The sequence below is a fragment of the Crocuta crocuta genome, unplaced genomic scaffold (genome assembly GCF_008692635.1).
Source record: "Crocuta crocuta isolate KB4526 unplaced genomic scaffold, BGI_CrCroc_1.0 scaffold152, whole genome shotgun sequence".
NCBI lineage: Eukaryota > Metazoa > Chordata > Mammalia > Carnivora > Hyaenidae > Crocuta > Crocuta crocuta.
Window position 1 is genome coordinate 3,712,478 of NW_027528798.1, and position 22,287 is coordinate 3,734,764.

Sequence of the window (22,287 nt, forward strand, 5' to 3'; positions counted from 1 at the left end):
GGCCTGGGCGGGACCGGCCCTGAGCGTCCCATGCTGATCAGAGGGTGAGCCCGACATTAAGCACCCAAACCACCGAGAGGGCGCACTTCCACTCAAGACTCTGATCAAAGCGCCAAACCCTCCGCGTCCTCCCAGTTGCTCTGAATTTGATGATAATCCTAGGCTTTGCAGCTCATTGGTCATTTCATCTGTAATTCCAATTCTTCCTGAATCAATACTTTTATAAATGGCTTTTAGGCCCAGTGTGAAAAAACTACAAAGGCATTAATTTCTTTCCAGACTCTGTAAATATCAACTTTACCAATCTTCTCCGAGGATCATAAAATTGAAATGACATCTTTAAAGGGGTCAAAATAATTGTTATGATGGTTCTACCATTAGTGAAGATTCAAATTACCTTATAGTTTTATTCAACCCAGTAAAGAAATTCAAAATTTCAGTTGAATTACAATGAAATATTTAAGTATCAAAATGAACTGGAACCAAACAGAACACAGAGTTCCAAAGCAGCACCCAATCCCTTGGTGCTTTGGTGCTCTGCTCATCACCAGAGTGGTGACCTATACTCACTGTCAGGTTCCAGTTGATCTGGGGGATTCTCATGTGAAGGTTCAGACTGAACAGAATCAGCAAGACTCCGGTCACCACAAATGCACTGCAACTCACAAACTCGAAGAAGTAGAGGCCTTCACACGGGGAACACTCCATGATGGTCTCTATGCAGATGAACGCAATCAGGGCCAAAATCTAGGAACAAAAATTGGAAACACACATGTATGTGTATATTTAGTACACAGCCGTGGACATATGTGCCTATCACATTTAAATACAACTCCAGCACCACCATATGCAGCCAGAGTTTTCCTCTGGGGACGACAGCATCACTGTCACGAACACAACCTGATGAAATTCTCGTGCGACAACAGGTATGGAGGATAGAATTCCTGAGGTAGACCCCCACGCCCCACGACAGTCCCCACACACCATTGGGGTGTGGCACAGCCCTTGTGAGGAAACAGAAAGGAACATCTCTGTGATGTTTTCAGTTCTTCCTCTGCCACTAGTAAGTGGCCACTGCCTACACACGTTTCCAATTTATAGTCCCTACCACAATTATGCCAAACACGGAGAGGGCAGGGTCCAAATGGTGTCCATTTGTGCCATCTGTAGCTACCCCAGTGGTTCAAGCGGAGGTCACGCAGGCTGACTGGGACCCCTGAGGGCTTTAAGACAGGAATGGGTATAATCCTTCCTTCTCCCGATTACAAGTCCCTAAAAATGAGGCCTACCTAATTAATTCATGAGCTGTGCTTTTTAAAAGTTATCCCTGGAGGGGTGCCTGGGTGGCTCAGTCAGTTAAGCATCTGACTCTGGATTTTGGCTCAGGTCATGATCTCACAGTTGGTGGGTTTGAGCCCCACATTGGGCTCCGTGCTGACAGTGCAGAGCCTGCTTTGGGATTCTCTTTCCTTCCCTCTCTCTCTGCCTCTCCTCTGCTCACTTTTTCTCTCAAAATAAAGAAACAAAAAATTTTTTAATAAAAAATTAGGACACCTGGGTGGCTCAGTTAAGTGTCCAACTTCGGCTCAAGTCATGATCTCACAGTTCATGGGTTCAAGCTCTGTGTTGGGCTCTGTGCTGACAGCCAGCTCAGAGCCTGGAGCCTGTTTCAGATTCTGTGTCTCCCTCTCTCTCTGACCCTCCCCTGCTGTCTCTCTCTCACACACAGAAATAAATAAAACATTAAAAAAAATTTTTAATAAAAATAAAAGTTATCACTGTACTTGGTCATAAAAAGCTGGAATGGCAGTTTACAAAAACATTTAAAAATTTACCAATAATGGCATCAATTTCTTTCTGAGGAACCAAAGTAATATTCCAGCAATATGTCCCAAGAGATCAGAGCTCATAGTTAAACAGGTATCAACAGAAATTACCAGGTGAGCTTTTAAAAGATTTCAGGACAGGGAGCACCTGGATGGCTTAGTAGGTTAAGGGTCTGACTCTTGGTTTTGGCTCAGGTCATGATCCCATGGTTCCAGAGTTCGAGCCCCATGTCGGGCTCTGTGCTGACAGCTCAGAAACTGGAGCCTGGTTTGGATTCTGTGTCTCCCTCTCTCTCTGTTCCTCTCCCACTCACATTCTGCCTCTCTCTCAAAAATAGATGAACATTTAAAAAAATTTTTTAAATATCATGAGAAAGAGGGGGCCCAGTGGCTGAATTAATGACACAATGATCAGGACAGGTCAGGGGGTCTTGCACCTAAAACCAGATCAATCTTAGTCTCCTGGCCTCTACTCTACCACTTCTTTAGCTGAGCACTTCCCAGCCGACCACATTTCAAGCCTGTGCCAGAACCTGAGGTGAGCCCCCACTTCAAAGGTCCAGGAGGTACAGACGACTCTGTGGTCCCAGATCTGTCCTTAGAGCCACCAACATCAGCATCATGAGAGAGCCCATCAGAAGTGCAGAACTTCCTTTTTTTTTTTAATGTTTTAATTTTTATATATTTTTGAAAGACAGAGAGAGAGCTGGCAAGGAGCAGAGAAGGAGACACAGAATCCAAGGCAGGCTCCAGGCTCTGAGCTTGAAGCGGGCCTCAAGCCACGAACCAGGAGATCATGACCTGAGCTAAAGTCGGACGCTTGACCAACTGAGCCCCTCAGGCGTCCCAGAAGTGCAGAATTTCTGCCTCTCCTCCTTAACCTACAGAGTCAGAATGTTTTTATTGTTTGCCAGATGATTAAACTCTGGGAAAACTATAAGGCATGCGCCTTTCAGTGCGTAACTCAATGCCGCCTCCTCCCCATGCCTTCCCTGATTGTTTCTCTTCTTGCCAGACATTATTTGATTCTACCCTCTCCTGGGAAGGCTTGTTCAACTGTGAATGCATTCTACCCTTTTTTAAACTTGCCATTATGCCTCTCTCTGCCTCATAAGCTTTTGGAAGGCAGGGGCCAGCCCATCTCTTTCTTCCTGGGGCACCAAGTACAGTTACTTGTGCACTGCCAGCAAACGGGCTCGGAGGCCACTAAAAACCCACATCCACAACTGCTGACTTGCTTGGCAAGATCTCCACATGAAAAGCAGGGCAAGGTGGCTCCCCTCTATCCACTATCAATATTAATACTTCAACACTGGGGCGCTTGGTTGATTCATTTGGTTAAAAGCCTCTGGCTCTTAATTTTGGCTCAGGTCATGATCTCACAGTACATGGAATCCAGCCCCATGTCGGGCTCTGAGCTAACAGCCCGGAGCCTGGCTTGGGATTCAATCTCTTCTTCTCTCATCCCCTCTGGCCCTGATTGTGCCCTCACTCTCTCTCTCAAATAAATAAAAATAAACATTAAAAAAATACTTCCACACAGCAATCATAAAAGACACCTCTATCAATATGTGGTTCACACTTCTATTTTAAGTCAAACATTCTGAGACAGGGGTCTTTAGGCACACATTTTGTGTATCTCCTAATGGCTCTTCTTATAATTCTCTACAGAAGCACAGACTTGAATTCTCCATCTGAATTTCATGCCTGACTTGCAATCAATTCACAAAGAAGTAGTTCATATAAGGGAAACTCCTAAACTTTTTCTTCCCCTTGTAATTGGATCTAGTAATCCTGGGTAAGAAATAACACACTGTACTGATGAGTTACAAATGTTTCTGGTATGCTAACTTCAACCATATTTGTGTGGGAAGGTAACACCTACATTCTTAAATATTAAAAATGGTTTCAAGAATATGCAAATCTAATAGGCCACTCAATACAGCAGTGAACAAAACAAAAATCTCTGCTCTCTAGCCCATATTCTAATGAAAGTAAAGCTTTTAAAAATTATATTAAAAATACAATATGCTAGGCAGTGTTAAGTGCAAAGGGGGAAAATTCAAAGCAGGGAAGGAGAATGCAATGTAACTAGGGCAAAGGTGTTTGAAACGTTAGGCAGAGTGACATGAAAGCCTTACTAAGAATATTCTAGATTTTTGACAAAGTTTATCACAGTCTATTACAAATGATATTCAAATGAAAGAGAACATCAACTGCCCCCATTCTTTTTTTTTTTTTTTTTTTAACATTTATTTATTTTTGAGAGACAGAGAGAGTGTGAGCAGGGGAGGACAGAGAGAGAGGGAGACACAGAATCTGAAGCAGGCTCCAGGCTCCGAGCTGTCAGCCCGGAGTCCGACACAGGGCTCAAACTCACAAACAAGATCATGACCTGAACGGAAGTCGGCCACGTAACCAACTAAGCCACCCTGGCGCCCCATCAACTGCCCCCATTCTGACCTCAGTCTGTTCTATCTCACTAAATTCTTTTCAGTTTATCTCTTAATTCGAGCCAAACACCCTGTGGGCAAAGCATCCTGTGATGGAAACTGAAAGTGCCCCCTGAAGCAACAGGGACTGCCCTGAGCCGGCAAGACCCCGTGGGGCTGACCCCAAGACAGTGATCAACCTGAACTTTACTGACCAGATGCAAGCACCCACCTTTTTTTCTATAAACGTGGAAGCATTTTCAACACGTGGGAGATGTCTTTGAGGCATCAGTCCTAGTCTTCCCAGCGAGGGCCTCCCTGAAATAAATTCCTTTCTTCTTTCCCCGCCACTCGCCTCTCCCCCTTTGGATTTTGTCAGCGGCCAGTAGCTGAACCCAGTCTGTTTGAAACCCCTGGAGCCAGGGGCTCTTGCACCCCAGTTATAAAAGAATAAAATTAAACAGCAAATGAAGATATACACCGGGCAAGGTCCAAAAGGGTCTCTAACACAGGAGCTCTGCCCTGTGGAGTTTGGAAGGCACGGCCCTCCTGGAACGTGCACACACATTTTGGTTTCCCAACCTGGCAGCTGTCAACTCTGGCCTTCAAGTTTTTATAGAGCTCAGTCTGCAGCCCCTTCCCAGAGGCTGATGGGTGGGGCTGAGTTCTCTTATCACAAGGTTGCTTCCCCTGGCAACCAGCCCCCATCCTTAAGTCCGCGCATTAACCCAAACTCAGGTGTGGCTGAAAGGGGGTTGCTAAGAATATCAAGATACCCCTCATCACTTAGGAAATTTTAAGGGTATTAAGAGCTGTGCCAGAAATGAGATGAAGACCAAATATATATTTCTTGTTATAAATCACAGTATCACAAGTATTCCTATGTAGACAGAGATACAGATAGATACACACATACACACAACTGTACACATACATTAATCAATCTCCTTTTGATAGGTGTTTAAGCAGCTTCTAATATTGTTTCTAATAAGCAGTACGCTTTTTTGCCTGCCTTTTGGCACAGCAAATGTCAAATCTTCCTCCTGCACAGCGAAGTCTATCAATTGTTGCTAAACTAAAAGCTACCTGTTGACTAACAAGAAAGAAAGAACTCAAAGTTATGCTGGAAGCCAACAACTTCAAGCAAGCCCCAAGAGTCAGAAGTAATTCAACTTATAACAGTTTTGCAGTAGACAAATGTCACAATGTAAAATAGTAGAGCTGTTCAAAAAGATGCAAGTAACAGCCCTTGTATTTGCTAATTGAGGGATCATGTGTGTCCTTGGACAGATCCCTTTCCATGTAGCACCAACCAATTCACCAAGAGTATTTTCATGATTGGCAAGCAAATTTATATTAAAAGGTTGTCAGCAGCTAATTACAACCGGCAACCTCAAAAGGCAGGAAGGGAGGGAGGAGAAAAGCTGGCTGATTAAGTTACTATTAAAACTGTTTAAAATTTTGGGGCACCTGGGTGGCTCAGTCGGTTAGGTGTCCGGCTCTTGGTTTCAGCTCAAATCATGATCTCACAGCTCATGGGTTTAAGCCCCATACTGGGCTCCGTGCTGACAGTGCTGAGTCTGCATGGGATTCTCTCTCTCCCATTCTCTCTCTCTGCCCCTCCCTCAATTGGCACGCACTCTCTCTCTCTCTCTCTCAAAAATTAATAACTTTAAAAATAAGTAAAACTTTTAAAAATTTCATAACCCCCTATGTTACTCTTGGTGGGAGTGTCCAGTGTCAGGGCCTTTCTGGAGGCCCCAGTAATCAACAGCACTGTTCACCAGGACATCCCATTCTCCCCTTTGCAGGCACACTGTAGGGTTGGAAGCTTGTGGTCTGAGATGTTCCCCATGCAGATTTATTCTCAAGATGAGAGTTTATACCTCAGAACTCCACCCGTGCCACTCCAGCTTCCTATCATGACTCCTCTAGCCGGGTGGCGATGGAGTATCAATGGTTTCTGGGGATTCGACTAATTGGAAGCTGTCACATGTCACATGTCACATTTGGGTCTGGCTGTCACATCCACACATAGTTACTGTAAAACCCCCACTAAAGGAATGGCTTCCAGATATGCTCTGAGCTGACATCATGAAGAAGAAACGGGTCCTAAAATTCACAAGATAGATCAAGATTATATTCAATGATGCAGAGTATGTAATTATAAGCACATACACATGTTCTCCCTTTTTGGCGGGAATCACATGAAATAGAATTGATCAGGGAAGTCAAACTAAAACATTGTGGAGGTTCCTCAAAAAATTAAAAATAGAACTACCCTACGACCCAGCAATTGCACTACTAGGTATTCATCCAAGGGATATAGATGTGCTGTTTTGAAGGGACACATGCACCCCAATGTTTATAGCAGTGCTATCGACAATAGCCAGAGTATGGAAAGCGCCCAAATGTCCATCGATGGATGAACGGATAAAAAAGATGTGGTGTGTGTGTGTATGTAATACTCCATTGTATATATATATGTATATGTACATATATATATACATACAATGTATATATATATGGATGTATATATGTGGATGGAACTAGTGGGTATTTTGCTAAGCGAAATAAGTCAGTCAGAGAAAAATAAGTATCATATGACTTCACTCATATGTGGAATTTAAGATATAAAACAGATGAGCATAAGAGAAGGAAAACAAAAATAACATAAAAACAGGGACGGAGACTCTTAAACATAGAGAACAAACTGAGGGTTGCTGGAAGGGCTGTGGGAGGGGGATGGGCTAAATGGGTAGCGGGATAAATCACTGGAATTTACTCCTGAAATCATTATTGCACTCTATGCTAATTAACTTGGATGTAAATTATAAATAAACAAACAAATAAATAAAAGATTGATCAGAATTCCAGGGTCTATATGGCAGGAACCTGTAGCAGTGCTACAAAAAAACGAGAACATGTATGGGAGATTACAATTCATGCATTCCAATTCGTAAGATGGCATCTGACAAACCCTGAAGTGACACAGTTGGAAAGCCCCAAAGAAAATGGCACACAAAATTGCCTCCAATGTATTGAAACAGATGGAAGAAACAAATGTGCCAGTGACGACCTGCTACACATATCCACCCATAAGTGGATGTATGGAGCATAGCAGCCTAACAGCACCCTGACTGTGTAATGGTGCTGCTCAATACAAAATAGTGGCAATCTAAAATGTGAATTGTTCAGGCGCCTGTGGGACTCAGTTGGTGAAGGCTGCAATTCTTGATCTTGGGGTTGTGAGTTCGAGCCCCATGCTGGGTACGGAGATTATTTAAAGATAAAGTCTTAGAGGGGTGCCTGGGTGGCTCAGTCGGTTGAGTGACCAACTTCAGCTCAGATCATGATCTCACGGTTCGTGGGATCGGGACTGCGTCAGGCTCTGTGCTGATAGCTCAGAGCCTGGAGCCTGCTTTGGATTCTGTGTCTCCCTCTCTCTCTGCCCCTCCCCCATTCATGCTCTGTCTCTCAATAATAAATAAATGTAAAAAACAATTTTTAATAAATAAAATCTTTAAAAATAATAAAATTTAAATTGTTCTAGTGTACACCTACATTCCAGATTGATTCTGCATACTTTTTCAGTATTAAACTGATCATACTAAAAATTCAAATATGACCTATATTAGTAGAGGCCTAAAAACAAAGAAAAAATTTCTTAAATTTATAATTTTGTGTGTTTCTCATTAAAAATACTCATTCTTGTACCTAGCGTTCTATTTTTAATTTTATATATTTTTCCTTCAAGTGGACCTCCAACACCACATGAGTCTCAAGCCACTTAAAGCCTGGATCTACTTCTGGTTCGAGTAACAAAAGGTTTGAGAGGATGAGAGCTCTGGCACTGGCCAGTGGGGACGCTCCCTCTCCCTGCCTCAGCAGCCAGCGCTGTTCCAGGAAGGGGTGGCCTCTGAGTAAGGCGCAGGGGAGATGTGTACTGTTCGAGAAAAGGAAACCTCCCTTGTGAGAAGCCACTGAGATTTTAGGCTTGTTTGTTGCTGAAGTATAATCCAGCTCACACAGACCAGGGAGGGAACTCTGGCATACTGTTAAATTTCACATGTCCTCGGTCTCTAGCACAAAACTGCGTGTTTTACAAGACGAACATGTCACTCACTCTTTTTCTTTTTTTTTCTTAAGGTTATTTATTTTGAGAGCGAGCATGTGCACAAGTGAGGGAAGGGCAGAGAGAGTGAGGGAGAGGGAGAGAGAGAATCCCAAGCAGGATATGGGGTTTGAATCACGAACTGCGAGATCATGCCCTGAGCCAAAGCTGGACACTTAACTGAGCCACTCAGGTGCCCCTGTTACCCACTCTTAAAGACACCAGATCCAAATGGTTTGACGGACTCTTACCAGATCGTCAAGGTAAAGCTATAGACATAATGACCATGTGACTTAAATATTTAAAACAAAAGCATAAAATATTTGGAATTTCAGGAATCCATCTATGTGGTAGGACTGTGGATAGATTGTGTGTGTGTGTGTGTGTGTGTGTGTGTGTGTGTGTTGGCTTCTTCCTCTTTTTTTAAGATTTTATTCTTAAGTAATCTCTACACACACATGGGGCTCGAATTCACAACCCCAAGATTAAGAGTTGCACACTCCACTGATGGAACCTACCAGGTACCCCATGTAGGCTTCTTTTATTTTCCAGAATTTCTACAATGAGTGTGTGTGCTTCTATTTTAAAAAATTAAATATTCCATGTAAAGCACTTTTTGAAACATGCTGGTTTATTATGAGTTAAATGTTAGTGACCTCTGAGATCAATCCTTATTTGTTTTGAAACCATTCATAAATATTTAAAATTGACATTAAAAGCTCTAATGGAAAATGAAAGTCACTCTGCAAGTCCATGTTGGTCGCATTTCTTTATCAGAAGCGTTCATCATTTCTAAACCCTTCCTGAGAACACACAACCCTATCTCCCGGCAGCCACTGCACTGTAAGTGCTGGGACTGAGCACAGAACCACCTGGAGGGCAGCACATAATAAAAAGGCCACCCTTACTCTAATGTAATGGCAATGACCCCCATGAAGGAAAAGTGACCTTAATATGTATGAAGCCATCTTCAAAGATCAGACAAAATCCTAACCTTCCTTGATTATCGGTTTATCAGATGATCTAATCAAACTCATTTAAAGATATGCATACAACTCGGTTAAGCATCCAACTTCCGCTCAGGTCATGATCTCACAGTTCGTGAGTTCGAGCCCCACATCGGGCTCTGTGCTGACAGCTCAGAGCCTGGAGCCTGTTTCAGATTCTGTGTCTCCCTCTCTCTCTGCCCCTCCCCTGCTTATGCTGTCTCTCTCTCTCTCAAAAGTAAAATAAGCATTTAAAAAAATTTAAAGATATGCATACAAACAAAAATCACAATATTTAAAAATAGTTCTAAGGAGTCTTAAAACCACCAGATGCAAAAATGACTATCCACATGGAGACTGTCTCCAACAATCTGAATCTGTAGTGGCTCCTATGTGGCCACACAACTTCTTCAGTGACCCTGACTGCTCTGTGGCATCTAGAGGCTTGCCGGGCTTCAGGCATCAGTTCCAACACACCCCATTATACACACAAAGACAGGTAACGATCCGGGTACCAAGGCTCAGTGCCCAAAGAAGTGTTGAGGTTTGGAACACTAACAGACACTGAGAGATTGGGCAGCATCAGAGGTCTTGAGAAGTCTTCCTAGAAGGAACTGGACTCAGGGGTCTTGGAGGAGAAGCAGGAGAGAAAGCCTGTGTGAGGTGGTGCCTGACTTTCAAACTGAGATCCTTGGTAGGGGGTAAAGTGGTGGGTAGGGGCAGAACCTAGCCCCTGACCAAAGTACCTTAGTTTTCATGTTTTTATTCCCATTAACAGTAGGTCCTAAACTTTGCTGACCAAACAACAGAACACCTGTTTATAGCCTTCTCAACTAATGCTCTAGGAAGCATCCAAATCATCAGCCTCGTTTACACATTGGGAAATTACTTCTGTTGTGCTTTAAAAAACACATTTTTTATTTTGGGGGTGCCTGGGTGGCTCAGTCAGTTAAGCATCTGACTTCGGCTCAGGTCATGATTGCTTCAGATCCTCTGTCCCCCTCTCTGCCCCTCCCCTGCTGGCACACACGTGCTCTCTCTCTCTCAAAAATAAATAAATCTTATAAATGAACAGATGAATGAATAAAAGTCTCTCTTCCCACCAATACTGAAAAACATATTTGAAAGATGAGACATGGCTTGTATTTAGCTTCAAAGACCCGAAGCTGCTCCTCACAGCAGAAGCTGAGGTGGGAGCCGGGACTAGAAGCGCAGAAGGGGCAGAAGGGGCATGAGGCCTTTCCCCACCGTCTTCTACATCCTGAGGCCAGGGCTTGTAGGCTGCTCTCCACACATACAGGCCTGTTAAATGACAGACCACCTTAAAACAAGCTGCCAGGCCAGAGGCCATGCTGTGTGTTCTGCATAGGGCCTTTAATAACCTCGGAATAACACTGGTTTGCATGTAGGAGCAATAAGGATATTGGGATATCCTTCTATAAGGTAAGGATGCTCTCAGGCCCCGTGCTGGGCAAGGTCCATTCGCTGAAACTCACGCCCACTCATGAGGCAGGTGGCATCTCCATTGTGGGGCCAGAGGATTAGCCCAAGGCCCCAAAGCTGTGGTTCCACAGACCTCGTTCTCCTAGGCCAGACATGTAACAGAGAACTTACTTACCAGGGTCTGGTTCCTCCCTACACTCTCGGAAAAAAGCATCACTGTATGACTTCTCTTCAAGGAACACAGTAGGGGACCCACAAGGGTCTCTGAAGCACACAACTCGATCACTCTTTCTCAAAGGGATCTAACTACAGTAACATCTTAATTTTTCTAAGTAGAATAATTCCCTGAGTTGCCACCCTCAGTGGAGGCCATCCGCTGAGGAAAGTACATTTAAAATATTTCCCTCCTGTCCGCTGAGACAATACAACAGTGAGCCAATTTTGCGGGGAGTGGCTCTCAAACACAGAAGCTAACTGCAGTGTTAAAGGATTTGAGACAGGGGGAGATTTAAAACAGAACTACCTGCTGGGGAAGGGCAGGGACACCCTCAAGCGCTAAAGCCACCCAGGCTGGCGGGGAGCACTGTTTAAGCAGAAGAATTAGTTTAAGCAAAGGAGTCAAGGGGCAGAGGCAAATAAGTGCCTTATTGTTGAGAAGAAAGGGAGAGACAAACAAGAGGGGGAGGCTGCCAAGGACTCAGGGCAGAAAGAAGAAAACAGGAGACCAGGGCAAGGTGACCAGCACCTCAAGCGGCTCTGCCAGGCACGTGGGTGGCCACCTTCCCAGCAGCGCCCGCTTCAAACCCCAAAGGCTTTGTTTTACATGAAGGACAGAAGGGCTCAGGCCTGAACCCGGCCGTGTTATGAGACCAACCCAACCGGTGCTGATTTTCCAGGCCAGGGTCTGCTGTGTAAATGATTTTGCCATTTTGAAATCCTAAAGCCATATATCAGAGCTGATCTCTGGGGATTGCTTTTTAAGTTCTTTTTTTTTTTTTTTGGTAAGACTCTCACCTTTAACATAAATTATCATACTTGTAGTGAGCTCGATCTCACACCCACAGGTCACTTATATACAATAGCTGGCCATAGCATACCATAGTCTTAGATCAAAATAGGTCTATTTCTGGACATTCAACTACGTACAGCACACAACAGTATTCCCGATGAAGTGCAAAACATCTTGTTTTTTAAAAAAAGTTTAGAAAATCTTATTATGTGGTTTGATGATAGAATTGCACATGACTTCAGAAAGCCACAGGACGGTCAGCATCTTTCTTGCCAAAAAAATGCCCACAACATTTTCCTGCAAATGCCACCCTGCCCAGAAAGCTACATTTTCAGACCGTTTAAATTAGTAATGGAGCAAAAACAGCACACATGTAGAGGACACAGGAAACAAGCTGCCTTCAACCACACACATATGAAGATGGTTAACTGTGTTGCTGGCGTGGATTTCCTTTCCCTCCTTCCTTTCCCATGTCCTTGCTTCGTGGATAAAGCTGAAAGCCCAGGAAGTAGCATCCCATCCCTTGTGATTCACAGGCAAAACCCGCCCCCTCTGCTTCATCTTGGGCACCTCCTGGCCCTAGCATCTCTGAAAACCATCTTAACCAAATGGCAAGAAGGGCACTGTTTTTCTTACTGAATGAGAAACCAGCAGTCCAAGAGGAGCTTTTTCTTAAAGATTAACTTAGGTCAAAATAGTGAACTGCATATCCTGAGAGACCAGCATATATAAATATATATACATAACACACAAATGTAATATTCAAATCTTGGTTTTTAAATACTACCATTTTCCAGTGTCAGGAACCAGGGCTCCCTAGGAGAACTCCAGGGTTGAGGTAAGAGAATCTAAGATGAGTCTGGATATCTTGTGTCTGAGGATGAAGGGAACATGTCTGAAGGACAATGAAAGGGGCTCCCACTGGCCAAATCCGGGACAATTGGAGCATCAAAATAAATAATAAGTTAAATATTAAATAAACAGGGGAGAAGAGAAATCTCATCCTTACAGTTGAAATCCAGCTAAAAAATACAGAAGGAATGACAAATTCAGGCAATCGCCATTTGGCAACCATCGTAACAATACTGGATTCAAGCAAGAATCATCAATAGATATTAAAACTCATGAGGAAAAGTTTGAGGAGCTACAGGATATTTAAATGCTCTGAAAGTATCTCCCCACAAAAATACTTACTAATTATGTAAGAAAAAATAGTAACTTGACAGTGGAGAAGCCTGGCACATATCACTTTAACCAAGTTCAGATTACCAGTAATGGAACGAATCTATCTCATTTGCCTCTGATATGAGGCACTGAGAAAAAGCCCCAACATCTCTGCGGTATTCCTGACAACCACAAAATAACCAGAATCTAAACATGAGAAAACGTCAAACACAAATTGAGGGGCATTCTACAAAATAACTGGCCTGTATTCCTCCAATATGCCAATGTCACAAAACACAAAGGTTGTGGAACTATTCCAGATTCAAGGAGATTAAAAAGATGTGATAAGTGAATGCAACATATGACCCAGGATTTTCCTGTACTATACAGAACAGTCTTGAGACAACAGGAGAAACACGAATAAGGTCTAAAGTTTAGCTTCAGTATTTTATCAACGTTAATTTCCTGACTTTGATCATCTTACTGTGGTTTTGTGACAACACCGGTCTTACCTTTAAAGACACTGACGTATTGAAGGATAAACAGGCATTGAGTCTGCACTACACTCTCAAAAGACTTAAGATATTATATAAATCTACAGATATACACACGTACATACACCTACACACAAAGAGAAAAGATAAAGTAAATGTGGTAAAAAGTTAACATTTGGAGAATCCAGGAGAAAGTATGTATTATTCAGTACCACTCTTGCAACCTTTGTGTAAGTCTGAAATTATTTCAAAACCAAAGGTCTTTTTAAATGACCACAAAATACTGAAATACATTAAATACAGAAAAATCCATGAGCTTTTAATGGACATTTCAAGGGGGTGAAACCCCAGTATTCACCTTTGGGGTGTTGCTAAAGCTTCCGCTTGTTATCAGGAAAACAAAGGACAAGAACCAAGCAGGTACCTTGCTTGCCTTTCCAGCGCAAACTGTATTTCAGGGCAATCACATGGATGATGAGGGAAACTTCCTTACAGAATTACGGATAGTAAATGCAGAGAAGGAAGGACAGAATCAGAAAATCACCAGTTGGACCTGGGCCAATTTCTCAACCCACCTGAAAGCTAGATGTTAACTTTGTTGTATTCAATAAAATATATATATATATATATATATATTTTTTTTTTTTTCTGCCAACTTATCAGAGTCATCCTTCTAACACCCATTCGCATCACCCTCCACTAAAGCTTTCTATAGCGCTTCAGCTCAATTACTCTCCCCTCACTCGGACTTCCTGTAGCTCCTGGTCTAACCACTGGATCACATACTTGGTTCACATGGAGACCTTTTCAAAATTCTGACACCAACACTGTACTCCTGAACAAAGTTTCCCAAACTCGGCACTACTGACACTGTGGACTGGATAACTCTCTGTTGCGGGGGCTATCCTGTGTACCATCTGATGTTTAGCAGCATCCCTGGTCTCTACCCGCTAGGTGCCAAGTACTCAACCCACTCCCTGTGGTGGCAACCAAAAACATCTCCATATACTGTCACATGTTCCCTGAGGGATAAAATCTCCCACCCCCAAGAACCACTGAGCCAGGTTACAATCATCATTGGCAGTTAAGCTATTAAGTAAACAGTCGATGGGTTTTAAAAAGCTGGATCAGAGGCACCTGGGCAGCTCAGTCGGTTAAGTGTACAACTTCAGCTCAGGTCATGATCTCACCACTCATGGGTTCGAGCCCCATGTTGGACTCTGTGCTGACAGCTCAGAGCCTGGAGCCTGCTTTGGATTCTGTGTCTCCTCTCTCTGCCCCTCCTCCACTTGCATACTTTCTCTCAAAAATGAATAAAAATTTTATAAATAACTAAGTAAATAAATAAATAAATAAATAAAAAGCTGGATCAGGCTCAACATACTCATACCCACCAATCAATCCTGGCATCACTAAAAGTGAGACAATCAGATATTGCCTTCTGATATTGATGCAATAGGCTATACACAGCAGGACCTAGAAAACACTCTTGCCACCCCCCCTAAAGTCAAACCGCCAGAGCTAACTAATGTACAGGAGATGGAAGTTAGAAAAGCATGTTGGGGCACCTGGGTGGCTCAGCTGGTTGAGCGTCCAACTCTTGGTTTCAGCCCAGGTCATGGTCTCATGGTTCGTGGGTTTGAGCCCCACGTCGGGCTCTGTGCTGACAGTGCGGATCCTGCTTGGGATTCTCTCTCTCCCTATCTCTCTGCCCCTCCCCCCTCTCACTCTCTCTGTCTCTCCCTCAAAAATATGTAAGTAAACTTAAGAAAAAGTTATACAAAGAAAAGCATGTTAAAATTACAGAGGAGGCTATCAGCCAAATTCAAAATATAGAAAATGCTACACAACAAATCACCTCATCTCATCAACAAATCAATAGCATAAAAGGAGGCAGGATGCTATTGCAGATTATAAGAGGCTGAGAGGGGCGCCTGGGTAGCTCAGTCGGTTAAGTGCCCAACTTTGCCTCAGGTCAAGAACTCACGGTCCAGGAGTTTGAGCCCTACATCAGGCTCTGAGCTGACAGCTTAGAGCCTAGACCCTGCTTCTTTGGATTCTGTGTTTCCCTCTCTCTCTGCCTTTCCCCCAACTCATACTCTCTCTCTCTTAAAAATAAATATTAAAAAAGAGAGAGAGACGAAGAAACATATCAAGCAGAAGCACCATGCAGATTTTCTTTAGATCCTGATTCAAACAAACCTAAAATGCACTTTTGAGATCCCTGGAGAAAAAGAAACACATACTAGATTTTAGATGATATTAAGGAACTATTAATTATTTAGATGTGATAATACTGTGGATGTATCATTTAGGGGGAAAAGTCTTTAACTGTTAGAGATGTATGCTAAGTACTTACAGTTGAAATGCTATCATATCTGAGACGAGCTTTAAAATATGACAGCCAGAAAAACAGAAGGAGTTAGTAAAGAAGAAAATAAGGGGCTCCTAGGTGGCTCAGCTGGTTAAACAGTTAAGCGTCCAACTCTTGATACTGGCTTAGATGGGGGTTCTGTGGTTGTGCAATTGAGCCCTGTGACGGGCTCTGCATCAAGCACAGAGCCTACTTGGGATCCTCTCTCTCTCTCTCTCTCTCTCTCTCTCTCTCTCTCTCTCTGTCGCCCCCTCTCTTTCTCTGCCCCTCCTGCTCTCACGCTTTCTAAATAACTAGATAGATAGATAGATAGATAGATAGATAGATAGATAGATAGATAGATGAGTAAAATGCTGATGACCGTTGAAGATGGGGGGAAGGGTACATGGGGATACATAACAGAATTCTTGTACTAATACAAAGGTTAATTTTATGTCAATTTGAGTGGGCCACAGGGTGCCCAGATTAAACATTGTTTCTGGGTCTGTCTGTGAGGGTGTTCCCAGGTGAGACTGGCATCTGAACCTTAAGTAAACTCGGGAAAGTAGACTGCTATTCCCACTGCAGTTGAACGATCAGTCCACTGAGGGCCTGAAGAGAACAAAAGGGAGAGAAAGGAAGAATTCGCCCCTTTCCCCTGCCTCATTGCTTGAGTCACATCTTCTCCTGCCCTTGGCTTGGAATTTATTTCATCAGCTGTAGGCTGGTAGTACTGACTAAATTATACCACTGGCTTTCCTGGATCCCCAGCTTGCAGACAGCAGATCATGGGACTTCTCTGCCCCCATAACCACGTGAGCCAATTTCTCATAATAAATCTTTTTATATCCCGCTAGTCTGTTTCTCTGGAGAACCCTGATTAATACAACTAGTAAATGTTTATAAGTTTCCATAATAAAAACCTAAGTTTAAAAGAAATGTTGAAGGACTTATATCCAGAATATACAAATAACTCTCAAATCTTTACAGTAAGAAAACAATCCAATTTAAAAGTAGGTAGAAGAGAGGATTCCTGGGTGGGTGAGTCGGTTAAGGCCCAGCTCTTGCTTTTGGCTCAGGTCATGATCTCATGGTTCATGGGTTTGAGCCCTGTATCAGGCTCCGTGCTGACAGTGCAGAACCTGCTTGGGATTTTCTCTCTCTCACTCTCTGTCTCTCCTTCCCCTTCATGCTCGTGCACGTGCATGCTCTCGCTCTCTCTCTCAAAACAAACAAAATAAATAAAAGTGGGTAGCAGACACTGCATGAAAGAAGACACATAGATGGCAAATAGACACATGAAAAGATCTTTAACATCACAGCCCATAGGGAAATGCACATTATTTTTTCTTCATTTATGAGACTTTATTGAAATGTAACATGCTAATGATTTGTGCACTTTTCTACATGTTATATTTCAATGCAAACTTTAAAAGATTTTTAACTTTAATTTTTCTTATTTTTCTTTTTTTTCTTTTATAGTTTATTGTCAAGTTGATTTGCATATAACACCCAGTGCTCATCCCAACAAGTGCCCTCCTTCATGCCCCTTTTCCCCACCCCCAGCAACCCTCAGTTTGTTCTCAGTATTCAAGAGTCTCTCATGGTTTGCCTCCTTTCCCCTCCTTAACTATTTTTTCCCCTTCCCCTCCCCCATGGTCCTCTGTTAAGTTTCTCCTGTTCCACATATGAGTGAAAACATACGGTATCTATCCTCTGCCTGACTTATTTCACTTATCATAACACCCTCGAGTTCCATCCATGTTGCTACAAATGGCCAGATTTCATTCTTTCTCATTGCCATGTAGTATTCCATTGTATAGATAAACCACAGCTTCTTGATCCCGTCATCAGCTGATGGACATTTAGGCTCTTTCCATGATTTGGCTATTGTTGAGAGTGCTGCTATGAACATTGGGGTCCATGTGCCCCTATGCATCAGCACTCCTGTGTTCCTCGGGTAAATTCCTAGCAGTGTTTTTGCTGGGTCATAGGGGTGTTCTGCTGTTAATTTTTTGAGGAACCTTCACACTGTTTTCCAGAGCGGCTGCATCAGTTTACATTCCCACCAACAGTGTACAAGGGTGCCCGTTTCTCCAGGGAAATGCAAATTAAAATCACAATGATACACCACTTCACACTCAGCGTGGCTACAATTTAGAGAGTAAGAGACAATACCCAGTGATGGCAAGGATGCAAAGCCACTAGAACTCTCATACACTACTTGTGAGAATACAAAATGGTACACAGCCACTCTGGAAACGGTTTGGCAGTTTCTTATAAAGTTAAACATACACTTATGCCCTATGGCCCAGTAATCCCACTCCTAGGTGTTTGCCCTGGAGAAATGAAAACTATGATCTCACAAATACCTATACATGATGTTTACTACAGCTCTGCTTATAATCATCAAAAACCAGAAACAATCTAAGTGGCCTCGACGAATGGATAAGCAAATAGTGGTATGTCCATAAAATGGAATACTATTCAGCGAAAAAAAAAGATCAAACTACTGATTCAGCAACACGGAAGAATATTTCAAATGCGTCATGCTAAGTGAAAAAAGCCAGACTCAAAGACAACAACACTATATGATTCTATTTATGTGACATACTGGAAAAGGCTCAACTATAGGGATAGAAACAAGATATACTGGCTGCCACAGACGAGATAGAAGTAGAGGGAATGATTAGCAAGAAAATGGAAGCATGAGACAATTCTGAGAGGTGATGAAGCTATTCTGGACTTTGAGTGTAGAGGTACACAAATGACCACATATTTGTCAAAACTCACAGATCAGTATACTATAAAAGGTGAAATATATTGTATTCAAATTAAAGATAAAAATGAAAAACTCTGTGTGTCAACTTTACTCAAAAAAACTTAAGGTAAAAATGAAAAACAAAAGAAACTGCTGTGAAGCCTACTGATAAAGAGAAGTATGCTATCATCATGTTATAAAGTAATCTGTATTGCATGTGTGTGTGTGCGTGTGTACACATCCATACATACACATGTTAATAAACACACAGACAGAAGTGTTATATACAATGTGAATAGTGTTCATCTCTGATTAGGAGATTCCAGGAAATTTGTTTGCTCTTCTAAGGTACTACTATTTTCTTTATTTTTTTTTTCCTAAAATAAATTAGTGGTACTTGTATGATTTCTTTAGAAAGCAATTTTGAGGCGTGCCTGGGTGGCTCAGTTGGTTGAGCACTTGACTTCAGCTCAGGTCATTATCTCACAATTCATGAGCCCCACATCGGGCTCACTCCTGTCAGTGCAGAGCCCACTTCAGATCCTCTGTTTCCCTGTCTCTGCCCCTCCCCTGTTTGTGCTCTCTCTCTCTCAAAAATAAATAAACATTAAAAAAAATTTTAAATAAAAAGTAATTTTGAAGGGCACCAGGGTGGCTCAGTCAGTTAAGCATCTGACTCTTGGTTTCGGCTCAGGTCATGATCTCATGGATCACGGGATCAAGCCCCACGTTTGGGCTCTGCACTGACATTGTAGAGCCTGCTTGGGATTCTCTCTCTCCCCCTCTCTCTGACCCTCCCCTACTCTCTCTCATGCGTGCTCTCTCTCTCTCTCTCTCAAAATAAATAAACATTTTTTTAAGAAGTAATTCGGAAGGGTGCATGGGTGGCTCAGCTGGTTAAGAGTTCAACTTCAGCTAAAGTCATGATCTTGTGGTCCGGTCTGTGGTTTCGAGCCCCACATCGGGCTCTGCGCTGACAGCTCAGAGCCTGGAGCCTGCTTCAGATTCTATGTCTCCCTCTCTCTCTGCCCCTCTCCCACTCACACTCTGTCTCTCTCTCAAATATAAATCAACATTAAAAATAATTTTTTAAAAAGAGTAATTTTGAAACAAGCAGATAAAAAGATAAATACAAGTTCCTCTGGGAAGCTTTTCCTGATCTTAGCCCTCTCCCTCTGGGCTTCCCTTCGATGTCCTCCAAGCAGGCTGCCCTTAGTCTTGTTTTTCCGTAGCCTTGGCTTCTCCTGCAGACTGAGCTGAAGGAGGAAATGCCTCCAACATGCCTGTTCCTATGTTCATTCCACTTTACTGCATGGTGGCGCCTATCTCAGGAATCATGTCTGTCTGGTTCCCTGCTCTATCCCCCTGAACAGGTACTCAGCAAACAGCTGGTCAATGATGGACTGACCAACTAGAAATGCACAGGCATCTAATAAATGACCATTAAACCATACCCACAGGTAACTGGACACTATCCAAAGGGTGATCATTAATGTTTCATGTCAACCTAGATCAGAGGTTCAGGCGAAAGCCTTTGGGGATGACTCTGCCCATGTGAGTTTCTAATTATTTGTAGGAAACATGCAAGGCTGGACTTATCCACTGCCATATTTGTGGATAAGAGACTTGGGATTGTTAATATGTAAGATAAGCTTCAATATTATCCCAACAGGAGAGAGGGCCAGGCTTGTGCCATAGGTGGACTCTGGTATACACTTACTGTTAAAGATTCAGCTTTAACAGTAACAAGGGGGAGAGCAGATTTCCTAAGAGCAGTCAAGTGAAAACAGAATATTGAGGTGATTTTAGATGACATCAGTCATATTGAAGCTAAATGTCAGTAAAGGATGAAGTTAAAGACTTAAATGTTGATGGTGGGGTTGAACTGAGTGGTCACAAATCTTTTCTCATCTGGGGCATTCCATTTTCATATCTACAGGCTGAAGTCTGTTCATTCATTTGAAAAAACATTAAGACCAAATCATTTAAACGTGTATTTTTGTGATTCCTTGCACATGCCAGGAATATCCAGAGTGATATTTTAAACATTTCCTCACTTCTAAAACAAAAATAAACAAAAAGAAAAAAAAAAAAAACCACCACAGCACCATGATTTATCTTTAGTCTAAGCAGGCCAAGGTCCCTGCAAGCCAATAGCCTATTTGCTATAGAAAGTAAAAACAACTTAGAAAGCTTCCAAACATCACAACTTGGGAATTCCAGTTCCAGTTCATGGAAGAAGTACAATGCCCCCTCTCTCACTGAATGTGGCTATAAAATCTAGGAACAATGCACACAGCAGCTACTTCAGGACCCTGAAAACTGAAATGTAGTAGGCAGATGAGGGAAGAAGACCAGAATTCACAGTTCACTGAACCAACCAGCAGCCTATTTTTCCTCCCCGTATTGCCCAACTTGGACTCAAGGCAACCTCAAACTCAGAAAAGGGAACTACATGTGGACAGAATGAGCTCCAAGCCAATCCCTCCAGTTCTGGCTAGAGAAGTGGCCAAGGTGATTCTTAACACTGTAGATACTGGGGAGAAAGCCTGTTTTTTATTTTCCTTAATTTTTTTTTGTCCAGGGCACCTGGGTGACTCAGTCAGTTAGCGTCCGACTTCAGCTCAGGTCATGATCTCAGTGCTCATGGGTTTGAGCCCCACGTCGGGCTCTGTCCTGACAGCTTGGAGCCTAGTCTGCTTGAGATTCTGTTTCTGTCTCTCTGCCCCTCCCCTGCTCATGCTCTTTCCCTCTCTCTCAAATATAAAATTAAAAAATAATAATAAAATAAAATAAAATAAAACTGAAAAAAGTAATTAAAAACTTTTTTTGTCCTGGGACACTTAGCTGGCTCAGTCAGTTGGGTGTCCAACTCTTGATTTTGGCTCAGGTCATNGATTTATAAAAAAAAAATTTTTTCATTTGTTTTGTCCTTCATCCTCATACTCCAGACCCTGGCCAAGCCTGAAGCGGCAGACGTGCTATAGCAGCAGGAGCCTGTAGATGCCTGAAACTCTGCGGAAGGGGACTCTTCCTGTATGATCCAAGGAAGCAAAGTTCCCAGAGGAGTGAGTCCCACTTCTTTTTCCTTTCCCTGTCCTCCCACTGCTTGACCTTGGCTGTGGACCAAGCTGTGAGAAGAGGGCAATAGTAGGGTGTCTAGGTGGCTCAGCTGGTTAAGCGTCTCTCTCTTTTTTTTAAATTTATTTATTTTGAGCGAGACAGAAATAGAGTGAGCAGGAGAGGGTTAGACAGAGAGGGAGAGAGAGAATCCCAAGCAGGTTCTGTGTGCCTGCGCAGATCTCACGAACTCTGAAATCATGACCTGAGCAGAAATCAAATGTGGGACACTTAACTGACTGAGCCAGCCTGACTGGCCCCTGGGTAGCACACAGAAGAGAAAGATCCCAATAGCACCGCAAAGGCTCTGAAACAGAACTGACATCAAATCCTCGACCCCACGGAAGGCCAGTCAGAACTTGCCACCTGAATCTAAGCAGGCTGACCGCCTTCTAAAACCAAATCAAACTCAACATTCTTCACAGGATTTAAACAAGACCAGAGTCTCAAAACATAATAATCAAATGTCCATGATATAATCCAAGATTACTTGGCATATAAAGAACCAGGAAAATCTCAAATCACACGGAAAAAGACAACTGACAGATGCCAGTGCTGAAATGGCACAGTGCTAGAACTCTCAGA

At 42.8% G+C, this 22,287-nt stretch overlaps 1 protein-coding gene across 1 annotated transcript in view; it reads right to left on the reverse strand.

Annotated features, from left to right (window-relative positions):
• CMTM4 (CKLF like MARVEL transmembrane domain containing 4) overlaps nucleotides 1–22,287 on the reverse strand; it is a gene marked incomplete at its 5' end in the record, with an annotated part of 62,676 nt that overhangs the window by 12,307 nt on the left and 28,082 nt on the right. The window contains one exon of the mRNA XM_077755461.1: nucleotides 571–747. Within this exon, the coding sequence (XP_077611587.1) occupies nucleotides 571–747 (177 nt within the window). The remainder of the gene's footprint in view (nucleotides 1–570; nucleotides 748–22,287) is intronic.